Source organism: Scophthalmus maximus, chromosome 5 (genome assembly GCF_022379125.1).
Source record: "Scophthalmus maximus strain ysfricsl-2021 chromosome 5, ASM2237912v1, whole genome shotgun sequence".
NCBI classification, from domain to species: Eukaryota; Metazoa; Chordata; class Actinopteri; order Pleuronectiformes; family Scophthalmidae; genus Scophthalmus; species Scophthalmus maximus.
The window spans coordinates 18486838-18509688 of NC_061519.1; the positions used below are offsets into that span (position 1 = coordinate 18486838).

At 43.0% G+C, this 22851-nt stretch overlaps 2 protein-coding genes across 11 annotated transcripts in view; one reads left to right on the forward strand and one right to left on the reverse strand.

Moving 5' to 3' along the window:
* The window catches only part of LOC118310777 (phosphatase and actin regulator 1-like), a 44808-nt gene that overhangs the window by 5499 nt on the left and 16458 nt on the right, over positions 1-22851 (forward strand). For 2 of the 9 annotated variants that reach the window (XM_035634046.2, XM_035634049.2), the window contains exon 2: positions 16430-16594. In XM_035634046.2, the coding sequence (XP_035489939.1) occupies positions 16430-16594 (165 nt within the window). Of the gene's footprint in view, positions 1-8104; positions 8234-8915; positions 9138-9259; positions 9318-9750; positions 9853-13086; positions 13756-16278; positions 16301-16429; positions 16595-22851 lie in introns of those variants that run through there. The other 7 variants (XM_035634047.2, XM_047331898.1, XM_035634045.2 and 4 more) reach the window with 7 other exon arrangements.
* Positions 2713-8068, reverse strand: LOC118310781 (zinc finger protein 493-like). 2 transcript variants are annotated; one of them, XM_035634052.2, is made up of 7 exons: positions 7908-8066; positions 7469-7668; positions 6460-6558; positions 6275-6370; positions 6049-6159; positions 5724-5847; positions 2713-5617 (listed from the first exon to the last, which is right to left on the reverse strand). In XM_035634052.2, exons 1-7 carry the CDS (start codon positions 7930-7932, stop codon positions 3354-3356), a joined length of 2919 nt encoding a protein of 972 aa, XP_035489945.2. In that variant the 5' UTR covers positions 7933-8066; the 3' UTR covers positions 2713-3353. The 2 variants fall into 2 exon arrangements, with proteins under 2 accessions (XP_035489945.2, XP_035489946.1); XM_035634053.1 differs by lacking the exon at positions 2713-5617 and having other exon boundaries at positions 5741-5807; positions 7908-8068.

The window sequence follows — 22851 nt, forward strand, 5'->3', positions numbered from 1 at the left end:
AAGGTGGTTTTAAAGAAAGAGACAGGCAGGTGTCTTCAGTGAGAGCCTGCCTGGAAGCTCCATCTTCCCACAATCTGTTTTCTTTTCATGTCTTTCTCTCTCTCGCTCTCTGTGCCACACTTGGAAGTGTGGGAAAGGCTCCTGGCTGGGATGAGATTACCACACGCCAAGCTGACAAATAACGCCTTTCTCTCGAAATCCCCCCAAGCCGAAGAAAGCTGCACGACGATGTGCTTATGGGTCATATTTATAGTAAGTGTGGCAGCGCATCGGGCAGAGAGGGGTAAAGATACCGTCGCAATCTGAGCGGCAGCATTTGCCAAGGACCAATTATGCTGGAGGAGAGAGCTCCACTGAATCACTGTCGCTCTCCAACGCTCATTTTGCTGAATTAAAAAGCGACGTGCAATGATTTCTGTTGAGCATACGGACATGATATAACATAGGTTGCATTCAGTATCCAGCCTGTTGGCCAAAGGGTAGGTGGGTATATTCCCTAATATCTATAATGACATTTAAAATGTATGTTCTCAGCGTATACTGCCTCACACGATTGGCACATTCCACCGAGTGGATATGATGAATGTCCACACAATGGCATCCGTTGCTCCCAGTGAAGCTCCCAAAGTGCACCGGCTCTCTTTAGAACATTTCTGCTGAGTAAGAGACTTAACAGAGTGGGGATCGGTTCAACCCTGCTGCAAAACTGGGACTCGATTCAATCAAACCTGCATTGCACCACTCAGCACTACTTCAAAATTGTATCCTGTTTTAACCGATCGAAGCCGGGACATATTTTGTCTCTTACGGCCTGATATTTATATTATTTAAAATGAGACAGAAAAAAAACCCCAGTTAACAGTTGATGTATATTTGATTAACTACACCACTCAATGTTTGTTAATCCTCAGGCCCCCCGAGTGAATCTCAAATACTAAATCTATTTTGGAAAGAATCTCCATTTGGTATTTTTAGAATACAATTTTTTTTTCCGTACATACAGCTCAGTGTGTTTCTCTATTGATCGATGAAGGATGGATATTACTTTAAATTCAGAAAAATTTGTGGGATGAAGTTCATCAAATGTAACAGAGATTGTCTGTGTGAGCTTATTATGGTAAATTATGCCTACACTTTTCAGACAGTTATGTAAGGCCGCGTAAAAGACAGACCAATAGCCTGAGGTATAAACGTCTGGGATCTGGAGGAGCATATTCATTCAGTGAAACCAAGTAATTGAACCAAGGGGACTTGCCCCCCCATCATTTCTCCAGCACATCTCACAGAGCCAATGCAGAATAGATTGTGGAATTTATTTCGTTAACCATATCACGTAATAACTGGGATGATAAAAGGTTGATTATGGTTGTGAGTTTAAAATAATAAAAAATATAACCGCACTCTTCCTAATGATGGATTTAACAAAATATGAAAAAATGTAATAGCAGTCTGTTAATATGCATACCGAGAGGACACGGCCATTCTCCATTGCATACACCGTGGTTCCCTTTTTGCAATAAGTCAATTTTTATGAAAATCATTCAGTCAATCATTGGATGTGACATGTTATTTATCGTTGAGCCACCTGCGCTTGAGACCAGAAGATATACTCTTCTTAACTGCTGGAAGCCCGAGGTCCTTAGCGTCCCACTCCGTGGTGTTCATCAAAAGCGAGTACAGGACAGACGGAGGTTTCAGTCAGTGTCTCTGCAGACAAGAGCCAGAGCGTCCCGGAGGAGAGGCACGGTCTGCTCACCATCAAAGTGTTGCAGGGCTCACAGGAGACTGCTTTCATTTTGTTGCATTTTCTTCTTCTTCTCCTTGATTTTGTGAACATATACTGTTCAACCAAACCTAATTACCTCAAAATCACTTTGTTCTAGCACGCTCTTACATTATCCACAGCTCAAGTATGCAGTGTTCCCCTTTCTCTTATTACACCTTTCAATGAACAGGGCTAACGCAAATACACTTGCATCTGTGGTTTTACAGGGATGTCCATTTCCCCCCAAAAGCTGCAGTCTGTCACCCTCTCTATTTTCTTTAAATTAGAGAACAATGTGGAAAAACAAAGGGGAAATTACGTGGAGGGTTTCTCTGTGCTCTGCAGAGACACGGCTGAGTTATGGAACAAAGTTAAAGGGACGCAGACGGAATATGTCTGATGTCTGACACAAGAGACCCGATCAAAGATTTAGCTTTTCTTTTTTGTATGGCATCTTTACCCTCTCAAACATTTAGATGATTGCAGTCATACGTGGCGAGTTTTAATACCAAAATGCTCTGTAGTCCAGGAGTCGTTTTAATTTCGGACAGCTGTACATGCTTTTATAGAAATCAGTTGCCCGTCTTAATTTCACGGGAGGTGGTCTGTGAAATTACCACTTAATCAACTCGCAGATACAGAACACAAAAGACAGTCAGACTCTGGCTGGTGGAACAGAAACGGACCCATGGAGCACCGCTGCTCTCTGGTGGACTGTACAGGCAAGAGGTTAAATGTGTACACACGCATTAGTGCTCAGATGATTATTGGACAATTGATTAATTGATAATAGGTTAGAAAATCACAGCAATTTTTGGTCGTTTATCAAGCAAAGATGATTTTTATATTACTATAAACTGACAAAACAACATAAGCAGTGTCAATATGTTCCTCTACAGTTTTGTTAAATCTTGCTGGCAGTTAAAAAAAAAAATCTAAAAAAAATCAAGGGTTTGATATATATTTATATATATATAAGATATATAAAATAAAAATATGCAATAAATGTACTGTAATATAACACTCATCATATCACTGCTGAAAGTGAATTTTGCTTTCACCGCTGTACTTTTACTCACAGGACTTTAATACGTAGGAGAGTATTTTTTTAACAATACAAAACAAAACAATAATAAATACAACAATAGCCGGTTAAGCTTTAAAAAAAAATAAAAAATGCTATCGATTATCAAAATACTTGCCCATAATTACTCTGTTGAATAGTTTACCAAGTTTATCATTAAGAACTTTTCTACTGTAAGCATCACAACAGCGAGGACAGCATCATATGGCTCCTTGTCTTTTCACAGACTCACCCAAATTGTCAGTTTCCTTCTCCCTCTATCGTACAGCCTCCGGCTTCTTGTAGGCCTTGGAGAAACCTTGTAGCAGTCAGGATATGTCAAAGAGTGAATGAAAATTATTAACAAAATCAAGAAAAACATATTTTTTAAATCTGTAGTTTCAGTATAAATGTCATCCCACGTGTGCAGCAGTGAGACGCTGATGACAGAACCTAATGTAGCGGCGCAGCACATGAATTATGAGCAATATTCGTACAGTACAAGTCCACAGAGAGAGCGTGAAATCACAGACACGTCTTCTCCTTGTGCTCCCTGAGCCGAGTGTTTCTCGTGAATGTCTTGCCACATTTCGGACATGTGAACGGCCTCTCGCCCGTGTGAACCATCATGTGTTTCTTCAGCACGTTGTTCAACCGGAAGGCCTTGCTGCAGATCTCGCACACGAATGGCCGCAGCCTGATGTGCTTCTCGCTGCGGTGAGCCATCAGGTGCGACCGCCTCTTGTAACACACGCCGCAGTCCTGGCACTTGAACGGCCTCTCCTCCGTGTGTTGAACCATGTGGACCCTGAGCTGCGCGGCGCTCGGCCAGCCTTTCCCGCACGTGTCGCAGAGGTACGGCTCCTGGCCTGTGTGTTTGTACAGATGCCATTTGAGGTACGTTTTCTGATTGAATTTCTTTCCGCATACGGGGCATGGGTACCCACCCGTGTGCCTCACCATATGCGCTTTCAGGCAGTCTTTTGTGCTGAACTGTTTACCACAGTAGGAGCAGACACTAGGCTGTTTCTCTCTGTGCTTGCTCTGGTGCAGAATCAGATAAGTGAGCGATTTGAAGATTTTGCCGCATGTTTCACAAATGCTTGCCGTCACGCTGGCGGCGTGGACTTTCTGGTGATCATCCAATAGTCCTGGCTTTGTGTAACACTTCTTACAGGTGGAGCACTGGTACAGTTTTTTGTTCTGCTGATGTCGAACCAATTCACAGAGCCTCACAAAAGTTCTCCTACACGACTGACAAGGGTACGAGCCTCTAACTTTGTGCGACTTGGCATAGTGTCTTCTCAGGGGGACGATTTCTGAAAAGTTCTTCTCACACATGGTGCACTTGATGTTGCAAGACTCGGTCTGGGAGTCGCCTGTGGGGCTCGGACGTGTTTCTGGTTTTCTTTCATTGGTATCAGAACTTGTCTCGGCACAGCTCTCATCGGTGTTGTCAGCTGACTGGAAACACCCGTTGATAACAAAATGGTTAGTGTTGGTTGTTCGCATTTTCCTTCCAGGGCGTGTCATGTAACATTTGCTCTGGTGCTTCTCAAAATTCTTGTAATAAGAAAATCCCTTGCCACACTCCTTACACGTCAGAGGTGATTTACAATCCCGCACAGACCGAGTGTTGGCAGGTGTATCTGCGACAGACACCAGAGTATCCTCCAGATTCCTTTTCGTTGAGTTTCTTGAAGAATTCTCAAGCATGAATTCATCTTTTTCTTTGGGGCCTTGGTTTGAAACCCTGCACTGACCCTCATGTGTCTCACAATCGTTATAGCTGTCAAAGTTTTGGCTTGTGTCAATGTGGCTCCTCATGTGCCTTGTCGAGTCGGCAGAACACGTAAATATTTGACCACACACAGAGCATTTTTTGACACGGCTGCTTCTCTTACCCGAGTCAGAAGACAACGTCTCCAGGGGAGCATCACCTGAAGGTTCAGTATTGCTTTCACTAAGCAAAGCTACTTTGGTCTTATCAACAGGGTTTGATTGGGAGTGATGTGCCGAGGCTGTAGAACACTGTGGATTTGTCTGCATCTGTCTTTTACTACTAACCGCACAAATCCTCTGGTGTTTGTCAAAATTCTTGGGGTAAGTGAAAACCTTGCCACAGGAACGACAAACGAGACTCGAGTCATCGTTTGCCTCAAAGTTTGAAAGGCTACGTGTATCTGATGGGTTGTGAGCGGAGAGCCCTGCCAACGGAAGCTCAGCCTCACTTCTCTGGGCGATAATCTTAGGTTTAGGATGCAATTTAATCTTGGTAAAAAATCTACTTTGGCTTGAAGAATCTGACTGAACCCGTCTGTTCATCAAACAACTGCATTGGGTAACCTTGTGCCTTTTTAGTTTACTAATGGAACCAAAATCCCGGCCACAAGCAAGACACTTGAATGTTCGCGAGGAAGTCCTGTTGTGAGCTTTTAAATGTGGCAACCATTTTTTGTCCAGGACGCCGTCGCCATCATCATCATTAGACTCACTTTCGTCAAAAGGTTCAAGTGTTACTTCGACAGAGGCTCCTTCGTATTCAGTCACATCATCAGTATGCTGCTGTCCGTTTCTCTGCACATTCCTCGCCACTTCTGGTTTTATCTCCTCAAAGTTTTCTTCTTCATCCTTTGCAGACTCACTCCCAATCGAGTTGTCCGTGTGCCAGTCGTCACCGATACACACAGATCCAGATATGACAAATTTGTCTCCTTCATCATTGTTGACTTTTGGCAGGTGATAGGACAGGCTGGAAAGAATGCAGTCATCGCCAGAGGAAGACAGAGCTAGAAAAAAAGGAGAGAAAATGATCTCAAAATCTTAAAATGAAAGAAGAACTAATTAACTCAGAAGAAAAATTGGGATTTAAGTGAAAGTCCCTCAAACAATTACCTTGTGGAACTTCATGCCCGTGATGTTTGTGATGCTGAATAAGTGTATTCAGGAGCTCGGGATGTTTCATGAAGTCTACACACTCTTTCAAGACAGAAGGGGAGAGACTGAGCCAAAGGGAAGTCTAGGAAACGCAGATTAAACAGATCAACTCAATCTTTATAATATATTATATTTTCAACTTTAAAATCACTTTAAAATATTGTACAACAACATTAACTGTCTGTGATACAGACCCACCCCCCCCCCCCCCCAACACACACACACACACACACACACTTAAACACTTTATCTGTCCCAGAATTATTGTTTATCAGATACCCACTTGTTCAAGATTGGGAACAGGCAACAGCTTCTGAAGATTGAAGAGGAACTTTCTCATCAGAGCCTCCAGAGCTGAGTCATATTTGGGGCCAAACACTGTTGGGAAGATTTTCTAAAGAACAAATACAACAGCGTTCCTTACATTTTAATAGCAGCCCGCATTTGATGCCACCACAGATTTTGAAAGTTACTTTTAAACTTATAACATCCAGCACTGGGCAACTCACCTGATAAAATATATCCCTTTGGCAGTGATCATCCACTAGTGTGTGAACAAGCTTCAGGAAGTTTGTCACTGATGCTTTTACCTCAGAGCTGGAAGTCTTTAACAAAAAAAAATGAAAGCAAAAAAAGCATGTGAGTGAATTCAAATAAGACAAGAAAACGGTGGGGATTCAATAAGCGCACCCACTTCTTCCTGTTTTGTGATGTAGGCGTTCATTCTGCTCAGATGATGCTGGACGGCCTGTGGGCTGGCGAAACCCTCACTGCGGCCACACTCTAGCACCACCTGTTGGCACATTGAGAGACAAGCACTTCTAGTGGAGGCTTTATTTTTGTCAACAGAGTCACATGGGGAGGAGGTGTGGCCCTGGATGGCAGAGCCCATCAGATGAAAACATGCTGAGGTCAAAAGTTAGATGTGTAAACCATACTCACTAAAACGTATCCTTTAACCAAATTAGACTGAATTCACATACAGCTGGAGTTTGAGTGTGAGCCAAGTTATTTAAGTTACTCAGAACAGAATAACAGTTTACTCAGTGAGTAGTAAAGCTGGTTGCATTAGCTGACTTATTCTAACATCTTTCTGCAGGCACTTTTTTGTGCGGTCTGCGTTAACTAACTTGCAGTGTTATGCATCAGCTTTAAAGTCTGCTGAGACTTTTGCATAATGACACTGCACACAAACAAAAGCATTATATACATCTAGTATCTGCAGTATATATTAGACCCCGACCGATATGGATTTTTTGGGGGCCGATGCCGATATCGACATTAGAAAGTACAAGATTTCCAATACCGATACATTGGCCGATATATGTATATTTGAATCTGTCAATGATTTCTGAGATTTTGTTATCAAACCTTTATGACAAAGAAATGTAACTGAGACTTGAAATTTTAGTTTAACCATAAACTTTATTATGAATAACTATAAATAAATTAAAAGAGACACAAATACAACCAAATATATAGAACTTGAACTAAGCAAATAAACGTGAAATGTAAAACATAAAAGCACATTTTAGAGCCGTGAAATATTTCATATATGTCTGTGGAAGGCTGATATCGGCCGATATTATCGGCAAACCGATATATCGGCTGCACCACTTACAGATTATAGCACATTTGGTCGAAGAGATGCAATTATTGTAAAACATCACTGCAACACATCCAGCAGCAGGCCCTTCTCTTACCCGTGCACGTAAGCCCACAACGAGCTGCACTCGCTCGGCGTGAGCGAGCAGCCCGGGCACCGTGTCCAGCACGGAGCTGACGAACTCCTCCAGCAGACCGTAGTACATCACGGCGCCCTGCTTCACTACCTGCCACAGAGCCGCGGACAGCAGCTGCAGGGGAGGGACGATGAGACGGAGCGAGGAGAGGGGCAGGGAACCTGGTGGAGGGAGGGGGGGGGGGGGGAGACACTAATGTAAAGCTGTGGTGTAGCAGGGAAGAGATATAACGGGGGTTGTTATCGCTAGAAAATCAACATTAAAGACACGTGTAATGCAGCGCTACGGCGCTTTAGCTCCACTTCCGTCAACATTAGCCGTCAGTAGCTACCTCCCGTGTAGAGCAGAATGCTAACGGCATGGCGACTAACTTACAGTTTAAGGAGTGTCACACACTCACCACGGTCCGTTAATGTCTTGCTCATTATGGCGTTGAAGACATAATAATTTGAGCTGCAAGTCGGGGGCCGTTCTCTCACATCTCAGCCGGAGGAAAACTGCGGACTGTGGAATATTAAACCGTCCGACTCATTCGACTTCCCCCTTGGGAAGCGTACGCATGACGTCATTGCGTACACGTACGCATGCGCAATGACGCGCGGGGTCGCTCCCGGAAGTCAGAGCGTCGAGTGTTTTTGCCGTTTGTTTGTTTTTTAGCAACAGTCAAAATTTTATAGCGCACATCGAAGTTTTTTTTGAAGAACGCTGCACACCAGAAGCTCACAGGTTATCATTTTCACCGTCTGTCATTTGTTATTGTGCGCTAGTCGAAAGTTATCAATCTCCATTTTACACTAGTGACTACACTAGATGGCGGCATTGAAACAAATATGACATGTGCTTAACAGCTCCGCAGTGAATTGTCTTCCAGCTTGCACCGCAATAATCACAGCATTTAGTGGTCGTTTGAGTTTATCTTACAATGTAAAGACAGTACAAAATTGAATAAGTGCATGTGATATTTGTGTATTTTTTTGTCTAAAATGTAAAAAAAGAACAATATTATTTAAGGTGATTTAAGGTAATTATGTGGGTTTTTTTAAAGCATAATATAAAATTTTTTCCATGCAGTCTTTTGTCTGATTTAGCTCAATTTAGCTCAATTGTGGTCAATTACCATAGGATTCTTATCCAAGCACACAATACAAGAGATCATCTGATAATGTATTTGTCAACAGTAGCTCTTCAAAAATTTCCTTTTTCTATTAGAAACAAGTGAACCGTCAAATCCCACTGGAAAAGTAAAACAGAAGTGAAACAAAGACTCAAACAGCTTTTTAGGTTACACTGTGACATTGGCTGTTCCTTATAAAGTGGCAAATCCATTAGCCACTGATACATAATGTGATACCTTATATACAGTCTATGGTTAATACATGTTGTTAACTTGCATGCAAAACCTTTGCAGAAAACACATTGAGAGCCTGGGAGCGAGGCAGACAAGAGGAGAAGGAGAAACGACAGGCAGGAGTGAATTGCAACAGTCTGTTTACAGCTCTCCGGAAGTCAGTGTTGTCTCAGGCATCTCACCACAATCCCTGACAGTCTTTTGGACAGTAGTACTACACGAACTGAATTATATTCACAGTAATCATTAATGTCAAGAGGGAGTGTTGTCAACGTGCACCAAGTGGGTACATTTTCTTGCCTCACTTGTATCTCTTTAAAATGAATACATCGCTTTCCCACTTCTCAAGTGTTGCAGTTTGTATGCTTCACGTAATCATGTCACATTACTCTGTTGCCTGTCAGGAGGAAGATTGAGCTCATTGCTGAAGGTGGAGCCAATAATTGCAAAAAAACCAAACTGGTGAGGAACACGTCTCCTTACACGTTTTAATAGCATAGTTATAATTCACCAAATTCCCTACAGCAAATAAAAAAGCGGAAAAGGCAAAAAAATGCTCTTTTGCCATTACATTAATTCTATTTCAGATTGTGGTGTGTTTGTGTAACTATGAGGGAGTGAGATAATAATGCAGAGGGAGAATGACAGATGGGAAGAGACAGAGAGACACAGGGAGAACAGGAACAGCAGATTTGTAGTGACAGGCTGCTCAGTCGGAAGTTGTACAATTGTTTAGCCTGAAACCTGCACCGCATCCGAGGAAACCAGTTCAAACCGGAATCTGTAATATTTGAAAAAAAAACAAAAGGGAGGGAGGGGTGTTGACTGTCTTTCAAGTAAAATGTCTGTTCTAATAAGTGCAGTAAAATACAAAGGACTCTTCCCTGCTTTTTAGTGACACAAAATTAATGAAGCGTCATGGCAACAACACTGCATGAGAGCATATCCATCAGACGTGAGTCACCGAGGATCAGTAAACGCTTCCGAGACACTTTGGGTGAGTTGGCTCCGTTGGTTTCAGTTTGTTTGTGACAGTTTGTGACAAGTGTCGGGTTTGTTGTCAGCCACGGGGATGTTTACTTGGATTTTTGAAGGCCAGTGCTAATCCCAGGATTTTATGCAGAGTTTCACACAGAAATGACTCTAAAACAGACACACATAAAACCGCGCAAACACACAAACACTGTACTGCACTGGAATGATTTGGGTCAGGACAGGGGTGACATTTACTGCAGGTCTTATCTGAAGCTTGACTGACTCGACAGTGAATCGGTCATTACAAAATCACGCAGCGGTTTAAAACCCCGCAATTTTTATATTTTAGTGGCGATGCCAAAGTGTCCAGAAATCCCACGCATCTCAGACTGAATTTGGGGCAAGTGTGTTTAAAATGACACAAAGGACATTGACAGTATTTGTGTCTTGATAGAGTAGCGCAGCCACGAAAAGTGAGTCTTGGATTTTAACATTAACCCCAGTGTAAACTTTATATGTCTTCAATGAAGAGCTGAATCAAGCGGATACAGAATATGTGTGATACAGTCAGAAAATGTAGAAACAGATGGTTATTTCAACCAGGAAGCCATACAGAAAAAGAACCCAATGTTAAGAGGTTTTAGGTTAAACACAGCTTGACGAAATCCAAGGAGGTCAACAGTGACCATTTCTGTACGGAATGTAGTATGTAGTTGAGTGAAGTAAATATTTTATGTAGCCCAGTACTTCATACAAACTCAATGTTCAGAGCTGTTCTTGAGCCGGCCTCACTTATTTGAAAAGGCACACTGAAGTAGAATGGAGGCATCCATGAAAGAGAAGCTAAGTATGAAAAAATATATAGGTTAAAAATTATAATATATATATAAACTCCAATTAAATAAATCCTGTCCCATTTAATAGATCCGATGTATAAAAAGTACCATTTATTAAGTCTTAACATAATAAACTTACAATCACACCTTTTTACCACGTGAGGGGTGTTAACAGTTTTTTTTTAGCATCAGACACTCATCCCCTGTGTGGTTGAAGGGCGACAGCAAAGGTGTGTCCTTCACAAAGGACGTCAACTGTGGTCAGCTCAATTAATCAGACTTTATGGTGTATTATAATATTTTTATTATCATTATTAATTCCCGACCTGCCTTCTGAATGAACCCAACTTGAAGCACTGATCAGCGCTGCCTGACACGAGGGTTACATAGCCACATTGTTGGTCTCGTCAACAAACAATCGGTCCTGTAGCTTTTATTAATCCGATTTTTTCAGAGAATTATCTAACAGGAAATTAAAGCTGAAGTGCATTTTTAAATGCTTTTCAAGATGTTGTACAACCATACATGTCAACATACCTTAAGTGTTGAGCCTTGGAGCAGAGGACTTTTGATCTAAGCACATATGGAGACAATTGAAGGTCTATAGGTGGAATAATATGAATGGAGTTGCAGTAAACGGGGAGAGAAAGGTTAGCAATGTTCTTGGTTGTGAAGCTGGTGGTGCAGCAAGACAGCAGCATATTCCTTGTTGTTTAAAGTCTCTTTTACTCTCCCCCTTCCCTCTTTCTCACACACACACACACACACACACACTTTGCTGTTATTGCTACCACCTCGTGCAAGGTAAAGACTTCCGTTCCTTAACATCTGACCTCTTCGTTGCAAACACATCAAAATTCTCGTTTCCGAAAACGCAAATGTGCATCATTGCAAGACAGAGAAAAACTTTGCACCACAAAAGAGCCAACATGAGGGCAACTGCTGCATTGCACCGCGGTGGCAGTAAATCAAGTGCCTCTGTCCCTCATTTTTCGGAGAGAGGGCTTTGATGTCACTGGAATAAGCCCCGGCACATTGAAGGGAACATCAAAGATACTCGCCACAGGCCCCGTCACTGCTCTGTAGGAAATGTGATTGGAAATGCCGAGGGGGTCTGTTATCTTTCCCAATGATTAACGCCTCATTAACTGGTCATTAATGTTATCAATTACCTCAAAATGTGCACACAATAACTCCGGGGATCGACTGAGTGGCTCTTTGGACATTTGGGATGTGAAGAAGGAATTTGTAATGCTCCTCAGTGACTTCAGGCTTTGCACGCTCTCATTTGAAGCGCTGAGCTGTCTGATCAATGATTAACGTCCCATTGCTGCGCGCCAGTCCTTTGATTTAAATTCTCTCGGCTCTTGTCTGTTTTTAGTCCCCAAATTAGATAGATGTTGTAATTTTTTTTGCATGCATCTTTGTTGTCCTGATTTTTTCCAGATCTCCCTCATCTCTCATTTTAACCTTTGTGATCAGTGAGTATTTGGATCCAAGGACCCTTCATTTGCCGTGCTATGTAGTAGTCAGAGAGAGTATTTTTTCATGAACTCACCATGAACCTTTTTCATACAATTTTGTTCTAGAGCTTTAAATAGTAAACAGTTGAGTTAACTGAACCAGTAACTGGTTTAACAGCAGCTTCAAGAGGAGGCTGCAGCCTCTCTTAGAACTAAGACAGGGCTTTATTAGACAATTGTCATTTAATCAAGTGTCGTGATCACCCGAGGAGCTAATCTCCTGCCTTTTCAACTGAAATGTCTTCATTATTGTTGACAACCTATTTTCCCCACAAAGGCTCCGAGGGCTCCTGTGGTGTTCCAGCCCCCTTCCTTTTACACTTTACTATATAGTCACACCAGTCTGGATCACAAAGGGCCATGGTTGTGTGGAGTGATCTTGTGATGGAAATGTCTTCATCCTTTCAAAAACTAAAGGCCTGGTATTATCGACTCAATGGCCGACTTTTTTTTTTTGCATATTGTTTCTGTGTTTCTGTGTTTTCTTTTGACTTATTGTGTATGTTTTGTTGGTCTACGGTTGCAAACCCGTTTCCCCTCTGGGGATATCAATAAATGAAATCTAATCCGATCCTGTCCTGTATCCTAAATCTCAAACCATTGGCGAAATTTGGAGCATTAGCATTTCTTTTTTTCGTTATTCCTGCAAATCCCTTCAGAATCCAGATTTAATAATATTTAGCCTAATTTCTGAGTAAATTATAAACATGTTATATATGTTTGTATCTGTATTATAATGTTACTTAAGTGTTATTGAAAATGTAAGACGAGCAACTCATCCTGCGTCCACATTGGCCTATTAGGAGGAGCGCGCCGCGCAGCCAATCACAGCCGCGCACTGCTCAGCTCCACTAATCGTGGATTAGCTACAACCGACTGCAGTCGACGGCTCCGGGAGGGAGAGGAGAGGAGAGGAGAGGCAGTCACTGCCATTCACTACTCGCCCTCTGTTTTATTATTAGCTCACTTGGATCCGGGCAGCAGGGCTGTCTTCTTCTTTTTTTCCTTCTTCCCTCAGCAGCCGTGGCTGTTTGGCGTTCCCGAAACCAAGTAGCCCGCAGGCTCCATCCAGGGTGGGATCTCAGGTAAAGGTGTGGGAGTACAGCGACTGGTCCCCGGGGGGTCAATGGAGGCGGCTGCTGTAGGGCAGGTATAGGACTCGAGTGACGGGCCCTTTCAGTCCTCGAATCCACACGCCGCCCGCGAGCACCGCGCGTCGTCGAGGCGCGAGCATGTTCCACACGGCCAATTACCCGACGGTGGACCCGGCGCCCGCCATCATGCACGGCACCTGGTTGGCCACGGGCTGCCGAGGGGGGAGCGCGCCCGTGGCGGTGGAGAAGCCCAGGAAGAAGGCGGCGTTCAGCCTGGTCAAAATCATGTCCCTCGGCAACAAGAAGGGGCACGGCCAGCAGCCTCCGCACCACCACCACCACCAGCAGCAGCAGCAGCAGCACCACCACCACCACCACAACAACAACATGCCCTTCACGATCCACTGTCACATCGGGAAAGAGATCAAGCACATTTGCAGCAACTGCAGCCGCGGGAACGACACGCAGGACGGTGAGTAGCCGGCCCGAGTAGGACGGAGCCGTGTGCGCGGCTTCGCCCATAGCAGCCCTGCGGCACTTGCAGCTCCAGGAGGAGGCGGCCCAGTGTCGGTCTGTCGATGGCCGTGCCTCCGGGCTGCTTGTGCTTATGGAGTAGGTCGATATTTCTCCGGAGCATCGAACATGGGCTACAATCGAGGCCACACAAAGTGTTGTTCGTCGCCCTGTGACTGGATCGGAACTTCTGTTGGCCTCTTGGCTTGAGCCGCTGCACGCTTGCGACAAATGATGTCAATGGAGAGTTTGTTTTAAATGTTGCTGCTCACGACGTTTACCCCTTGTGGCCCACGAGGGGGCTCGGAACTCTGCAGGCTGTCTGCACAAAGCCCATTTCCAGTAAAGTGTCGTTACATCATCACTCAGCCATCTTGGTGTGCAAACAAGTGTTTTTGATTAATAGCAGCATTGGACGTCGTGAAAAATGGTTTTAATTTCTCTGTTTTGATACTTTGAAGATGATTTTCTACAACCCCCCCCCCCCTTTTTTTTTTTACTTTGCAGATTGAGCTCCACGTGGGTTTTGGCAAAATAGTGATGAATTGCATCATAATTGGAGCCCGATCGATTTTGGGGTCGATGCCAATACTGATATAAGGCAGTTTAAACATTCCATCACAATATATTGCAAATATTGTAATTGTTTTTAAATTTGCCAAGGACTCCTGAGATGTAATTATTATCAAACCCTTTTGACAAAAGATGTAATCAAGGCTTGAAATTCTACAGGTTAAACATAAACAAACGATTATAATAACCATAATTTTTTTAAATGTAAACATAAATATCCATATTTTCTTAATTGTTTGGTCTGTAAAATAAAATATTTCATATTGGCAATCATAAATCCAGATACTGATGAGAGAGGCTCATATCTGCAGATTTTTATTGTCCAATCGATAAATCAATCGGGCTCACATACACTCAAATTATATGCTGGTTCAATGTTTTCTGCCTGGAAATGGTTTGGTGCAAATGTGCAAAATTCACCCTGACTGAATTCTTTCTTGTCACACTATAGTACATAATTCAGTGACGCGTAGTGTGTTGGATCTTGTGAAAAGGTGTTCAGTTTGTGAGAATTTCCTTTTAATAACTTTCCTAAAAGGCTTTATTTTCACAATTCTCTTCATCATAGGGCGTTTGGTCGCTCGGTTGTGGGATGTAACTGTGCTTGGAATCATTTCTCTGTCTTCCCCTCTTAATCTGGCTGTTGGGCCTCTAATGAACTAATAAGAATCTGTGCTGGATTCCATCAGCGGTGACTGTAGAGGTATTTATAGTGCAGGCTGGTGGCGGCAGGATTGCCAAGATGGTTGGCTCCGAGGCACCAGAGCGTTCAAGTAATGGTCCATGAGACTGTTTCCCACTGCATTACAGTCACATGATTTATCACGCCGTCCCGTGGCCCTTGGGGACGGTGACTGGCCTGTAGTGTGATATATCGATATCGGCAAACCATCTTGGATGTGATGTTAATTATTTAAAAACAAGCAACCGGCACATTCCACCGACAGCATGTCGAGGGTGATGATCTAATGGCAATATGGTCACTCTGAATACAGGCACAACATGCTGTGCTAGAGGTCATTTGACACTTACTGGAGCACTCTGGAGTTGTTACTCAGGCCCCAGTGTGGCCATGAACACTTATTCTGTGTGTAGCAAATCATTTGTAAATGTCTGTAGCCATTGGTTTTTACATTCATTGAGATATAGGCCTGAAAGCTAAATGAGTTTATCTATTCCGATAAAAGTTGTCTTCATTTTATGTTCGGCTGTTATTGTTGCGTTTGCGTGTGCCGATTGATTTGTAAAGTCTGCACATTTGCCACAGAAGACGTAATGGATTTACCATTACCCATCTCGAAGAAAGTATAAAATATACTCATGAATCTAAACCACTGGTTTGGTTTAACAACGTAAATGTCTTGAAACACATTTAAGACTCCCTGTAGTCTGTTTGCTGCCAGCATTGTTCCCCCCTTTTTTACCCAAAGCTGTGTAAAAGCCAGTGAGTCTGAGTCAGTAATGTCTGTGTGAATCCTTTTTTATGTTGAGCCTGGAACTGCAATCATTAGATTTTCTGATCACATGATCGGCACCGTTTCATTTGCTCTGGCTGTTTTTGTAGCCTCTTGGACTGTAGCATCTTTAAAACATGGCATGCATTCGCTTTTTCATGTTGTTGTTTTTTTTTTTTTCTTGAACAAATTACTCAACAACACTTTTTGCTTTTTAGGCCAAATGGTACGTAAAAGTCTAAAAGTCTAGGCCTTATAAATATTTGATAAAGAGAGGCAAGATCCCTCTTTAATGAGGTGTTTATCAGTCTTTTTAATGTGTTTTGGCGAGCTAATGCCAACCACTCAGTGTGATGCAGCCTCCACCATAATTCTATCCGATATGCAGGTTTGTTTATCCCCTCCCAACCTCACGCAGTTACAGTACCAGGGAATTCAGGAGGCCACCTGGCACAGGTTCTCGCTGCTGGGATCTTTGTAAGCAAAAGCGCGTGCTGCATTCACTGCTCGGTCTCTTCCATTGTTCACCAGAATGTCACCACCTCCGCCTCTTCACCTAAATTACACGTATTTAGGTTTTTTTCTTTTCATATTTTCCCCTTACAGCTGAGGAAGTGGAGAGGCTGGCCGCCATGCGCTCGGAGTCCCTGATCTCCGGCACCCACACTCCACCCATCCGGCGTCGGAGCAAGTTTGCCACCCTGGGACGTCTCCTGAAGCCCTGGAAGTGGAGGAAGAAGAAGAGTGAGAAGTTCAAGCAGACATCTGCTGGTATATAACTTGCTTTTTTTCCTCTCATTTATGTTAATGTGAAAATGCCACGGCTTGCCACGTGCATAACAATCACCTGTTTTACTTGTGAGTACAGTATAAACCCCCGGAAGAAAGTCGGTGCGCATCCTTTGGTCAAAAGAGAAACGTATTAAGCTTAAGTCTCCAGGGTGATTTGAAAATGCAGCAGATTGATTCAGCAAAAGTGCAGCGCCAGAGTTTCATGTTTTGAGGTCTCTTTAGAGTTGCTTTGATCTGGCAGCGCAGCGTTGTCAGGGGCGAGTGAAGGACATGCTCTCCTCAGATGTGGCAGTATTAATTTTTTCGCAGCTGCCACATCCTGAATTCTGCTGCCAGTCTGGTGGACAGGAGGGGGAGGGGGGGGATCTTCTCTGGACGCAGAAATGATTGCTTTCGTAGCAGATGAGTAACCACACGGACTCTGATTTAATAATCAAAATAGCATTTTTTTCCCCCAATGTGAATTAGCCAAAGAATCAGTATCTCTCTCTGACTTAATCATGTTTGCTGTCACTGCTCTCTTGGTGCTGATCTTGTCAGTCTCGTATGTGATCACAGGGACTAATGTGATGTCTCGTTATCTCCATCGCTTTCCACGAGCACAAAATATGTTTTTGACTTTTACCTGTCAGTTTCGACTTTGACTGTTCCCTCAGTGATGTTTAGCTCTAGATTGTATTTCTTCCGCAACGTGTTCCCCCTGGCTCTTTAGCAGACTCCCTCGGCAGTGATGTTTTTAGTTAGACACAAAAGTGCTGATGAAATCTGTTTCTGAGCATTAGATGCTTGACTCATCATTGTTATACTCTATTTTAAGAGTAGTGTACACTTGATAGAAACAGCCATGGAGATGTTGATTGTTACATTCACGTGTGCCCTTTGATAACAGCATCTAACCTGTTGTGGTGAAGGACAAAATCAAGTGCTGAGCAACAAAAGGCCTGTGATTTTTCCATTACAATGGTGTTAAACACTCTCTCCATCGCTTTTGTTATCCACTTGTTCTGTATGCATGATGCTGCTGCCGTTTCCAAATAATTCTTTAGCTGCTATTGTTGCGTTCAATCCGTGTTGATGGCAGCAAGGATGGTGGGTCAGATTGTCTCACTGGAGCGGCCTCTAAGTGGAATTTCAGCATTGGTACCAGCCACAACGGCAGGGCTGCTTTTGTTTTTAGCTTCAGTGTTAGTTCAACTGAACCCTTTAAGAACCAGTGTGCTTTTCCACCAACCAGAGCCACGTCATTCTGTCACTGTGTACAGTATCTGTACTAAAGTCCTCTTGTAACCTGCTGTCACCATCTCTATTGTGGACTTCATTCGACCACCACACAGCAAGGAGACGGTTCGTCTCCATCACGTACCGCTGCTGCTAAGCTTTGGCCTCCATAACGTTCGTTCTTCGTTCTCTGCAGACAAAACTGTTTTTATTGAGTTATTTATTTATTTAAACGGTGGTCACACTAAAGTTCACAAGAATCACGCCCCCAGTCCTTGACGTAATAGCGGTTCATTCTATAGATGTTCCGATATAATTGTTTCCCCCTTCCCCATACCGATTTCGATACCTGGACTTTGCGTATCGGCCGATACTGAGTGTGTTGCCGTTTAATTTGAAACAGTACATGCCAGTGGCTGTGAAGCACAACTGCTGTTTTTGAGCGGCGAGAAAGTCATTTTTTGGGGAAAGAAATTTCCATTCTTTACTGGGTGAAACTACTCGTGGTTTCAGATCGGGACCAGGTTTTTGTGACTGAGAGACAGTTCTTTGGCTGTCAAGACACAACTCGAGATGAGGCACTGGCTCAAAAACTGGCACTTTAGCTGCCTTGGTGCAAAAGGGGTTTATATCTCTTGTCTGTGGATATATTTTGTCGCCACAATAGCATCACAACTGTGCAGCATGCAGTCGTGAAATGTAGTTGTGTAGTGGAGATCACTAGAGACCGTCTTGTGATGGGATCACACCATCCACGACGACATCTGTCAAACATGTTGACGTTGCAGCCGAGGAGTGGACAGTACTACATTATTATCTTTGTGTGACTGTTCAACATGTGGACGGGTGTCATGGCTGGTACGACGATTCCATCGTAAGTGGTCCCTATAGTTCCCAATTAGGACGTGATGTGCAGTCGTGCGAGTGGCGCCAACGTTCGGGCAAGAGCTTCAACACACTGTCACATCCCTTTCAGCGCGTGGAGCATGGACCCAATTTTAGACCCACAACGAGTGGAATGTGGCCTGCATTTGTGTAGCAGGCGGTGGAAGAGTATGACAAAAGTCACACGGGCATGATGAGCCAGTGCAGTGAATTTAAATGACAGGAAGTGGCTCAGGGATTTTGAACTTTAACGGCTTACTCAACAGCACTTTTATGGAGATTGAAAGATGCGCCAATCGACATTTTAAATAAAAAAAAATTTGCACAGACCTGCTCAGAGAAAGATGGCACAGTGAACACATTTACATACTTTTAAGTTTTCTTTCCACTACCTTTTTCATTGTGGTGAAAGGCGAGTTTAGAGGAAGAAAAATTCATCTGATCTCATCAAGGAAACCTTATTGATTTTTGGTTGACCCGTAGCCCCTCTATTGATCTGTGTTTTTTTTAAATGGAACATTGCGCTGTTGTGCACTTACCCTCATTTAATTAGTCGATGCTGCAATGCCTATTTATTGCTCTCCTTATATCCTAAAATGTGCATTTTTAAAAGATATCAAAACTTCTGCAACATCAACAACGAATACTTTTTTTCGCTTGCAAAGCTTCTGTGGGGATATATCTCCTCGAGATGTTGCCGGTGTCGACTTGTTGCTCACACAAGCGGTACGATTGTGCCGTACAGCTTCAGTTTTCATGAATCTCATTAAGCACAAAGTTGATGGTAAGTGCGTCGTTGCGATTCCCGCTGCACTGCTGTGATCTTGCACTTAAATGCCCCCATGAACTGTTGATTATGCTTCCCGTGCCAGTGGGGAGCAGACCAGCCACTGGGCATGCACATGTTGTCGCAGATAATTGGACAGTGAGCACAGTCGAGGATTAGGAACGTGTTGTGATATTAAGCAGATGAAAGCCAGCTCTGGGGGACTATGTACTCTTCACCTCGGTGAAGGAACGAGGGGAGGGCCTGACAGTTGGATGTCTTTTCATGCTTCTCTTATTGTGGTCGGCGCATTAATCGTAGCACGCTCGTGTCAGGAGATTTCACCGGGCAGAGATCCTTCAAAAGAGCCTGCATGTGGTAGTCAGATTTTATCTTTGTTCTATTTCTAATCCAATTATGTCTCGGATTTCCCCATGAACAACAGTCGTCTGAATGTTCCATTCTAAAAGAACACCACAGATTCCCTTAATGTCCGGCGCGAAGAGAAGGCAAATGTCATATTACAAACCTGCTGTGTCCACAGTATGTGGCAGTGCCCGTTTAGCCATATCCAAGATTCTGATGCGTGAGCCTTAACGCTCGGGCTTCTCATGAACGAAAAGACTGCATGAAAAAGTTTTAATATAGTTTCAGGCTGAGAGAATCGCCTCGATAAAAGCCTCCACTTTGAGCTACTGAGCCTCAGGGTTGGTAGAGTGTGTTCTGACTATCTGGGTCACTTCGCAGTGGAATATATTTTTTCCAAAAAATGTTTTAAGAAAAAGGAAACTAAAGTGCACCATTCTCAGATCATTCCAGACTATATTTTAGATATGCCCGTTTCATTTAATATGCTCTCAGCTGATACTCCCTGATGAGAGTCTAATCTACTGATCTTGGTTCAGATTGCGTTGCTAGAGTGCTGGACCGTGACAAACGCAGGCTGCCCAAAAATAGGACTCGGTTGACACTCGAGGTGATTTTACAGGGCTGCATCTAATTTTCAAACTATAATATGAAATATTGAATTGTGTTTCTTTTTTTTTGTAGTGATCAGCCTGAAGTCAGTGTCCCTATGCCGTGCATGTTAAGTACATGAACACAAGTAGAAGACCTTATTGTAAACGGTCAGCGGATGATTTACTATCATGGAGTCAATCGGTCTCAGGATCAAAATAACATTTCTTGACGTGCGTGTCGGTTTTTAGTTTTTCTGTATTTTCTCACAGGGCCTTGCTGATGCAACAAAATTCCACTTCTTGCACACTATTAATGAATGATTTGAATATTAAACAAAAGTTTTTTTCATTTTGTTTTTTAATGTTGTTGATAGACCAGTCAGTTTTTTAATTCCCGACTTAATGCTCAGCCTCGTCCAGTGTGCCAACTGCTGTCCGCTTTAGTTTTTACCAATTCCTACTTCCTTTGTTTTAAGCGCCCAATATCTGTCAAATCGTAAAGACATGTTCTCGTTAAGTCTTCCGAGTTAATGGTATTGCGTAACTGTGCACATCCCGTGGCAGTTATGTCATAAAGCTTTGAGTAATTACTTTTCATTTCGGATGAAAAAGGCTGTTTAATCCCTGAACATATTACAGAACCGCCACTTTAATGTCGACCTGTATCACCGGGTTTCCCCACTTGGGTTGAGAGTGCTGATGTTTTGCGGTATGATTCGTCTTTTTATTTTTGGGAGCATTTCTACTATTTTACTAGAAACAGTGAGCGACTGGACAAGCAGGGGAGAGATGGGAAGACATGCCACAAAGGGCTCAGGCTAAATTTGAACCCACGCCGCTGTGGTAAGGACTCATGTTAGTGGAATTTTCTCTGCTAGGTGAGCTATCTGTACGTTGTTTTATGTAAAATTGTAAATGTATCTCCTCCACCCCCCCCCCCCCCCCCAAATAACCCATACACTAGCAGGAATGTCAAAGTCTACCATAAGTGGACTTTGACATTCCTGCTAGTGTATGGGTTATCTTGCTGAAGGATTTGGGAGGGTGAGAACCATCATTAATACATTTTTAACCCATTATTTAAAGAATTTATCTAATATTCATAGTCTCTGTAAGGGTTGAGAATTTATGCTGAATATATCAACGTTATTGTGACGGGTTTTGTGTTCAAATGGAAAAAAATCTCAGCTATTCGTCCTTCGTTGCTTCTTGATTTTAAGAGGGTTATGGCAGTTTTATGAAAATCAGCTCCCAGGCTATAAGCAACTATGATTTGTGGTTTTCATTTAAATTTCCAGAATACCACCAAGGTTTACTTTTCTCATTACCCAAGTAACCGCTCAACATTATTCATAGAAAACCCTCAATATTCTTGGCTGTTGTATTTGTTTACGAAGGTTGAGAATGGTACAAGTACAGGGAAGTGAAACGTGTGGCGCCTGACTGCATCGTAATGCCTGTGGTGCTTTTGGGGAAACAGTCTAATGCTTTTATTCCCAGTCAGCAAAAATTCCTCTAAACTGATTCTAGGTCAATTCTTAAAATCTATTTACAATCCCCTCGATGTGCTGGACCTAGTGTTAAATTTACTTCCTCTGGGGAAAATCACTTTTTGAAGAAGCTGCCAACATTAGCATCAAATGGTCACAATTTCCTTTCATTTCACACCGTCTTCAGTCCACCACCTCCCAGGGCCACAGTGGAGAGAATTCTTTTCGTGACCTATCGGTGATGTTTTGGTTATGTATTTTTCAGAAAAAAAAGATTTGCTGCTTAAATTATTCCTGGCCTCGGAGCTGATCTCAAAACAGGCTTTTGACTTTTGAAGTGTGGAGTGATATTGAACGTCTGGTACCCTGGAGGAACTGCTAAAGGAGCATACCGTTTGATGATAACTTGCTCCGCTGTGATATTTTTAAATACTTGAAGCACTGAAGTACAAAATTCCTGCTCCGGGGGGCTTGTCCATCCGACATTTTGGCGACTCTGATTTTTTTTTGCTTTTGAGCTCTCGGCAGGTTGTTTAAAATGAACTGCGTGGTGACTAAGGGCAAGGAAATGAGAGGTCGAGCTGTCAGTATTTTACACACTAAGGAATATATTAGCGTTTCAACAAATCTTGCTGGGACAGGACTCCTGGGTCATATGTAAAGCACACATGGCACAGACAATCTGGGATCCCTCTCCCATGGAGGAGCGTCGGGGGCATGCAGGGACATCGCTGCATGCAGCTTGCTCAAGTGTTGCTGCTTATCCTCATTCCACAGTCCTCATTGGTTTTTATGCAGGGGTAGAGTTTGAACTTGCTAACATGATTTTGATGTCAGGCGTTTTTGTGGAGCCTATACTGACTGACAAAAGAAGTTCCTCAGCTTTTGAAGGCTAAAAATAGAAGCAAGCAGCAGTAG

Coding starts and splice junctions, on each gene's coding strand:
- LOC118310781 (XM_035634052.2), bottom strand. CDS start 7,932: ATGAGCAAGACATTAACGGACCGTG. Junction 6,371..6,459: donor ACATCACAAAACAGGAAGAA/GTGGGTGCGCTT, acceptor TTTTTGTTAAAG/ACTTCCAGCTCTGAGGTAAA. Junction 5,618..5,723: donor CGGGCATGAAGTTCCACAAG/GTAATTGTTTGA, acceptor CTTTTTTTCTAG/CTCTGTCTTCCTCTGGCGAT.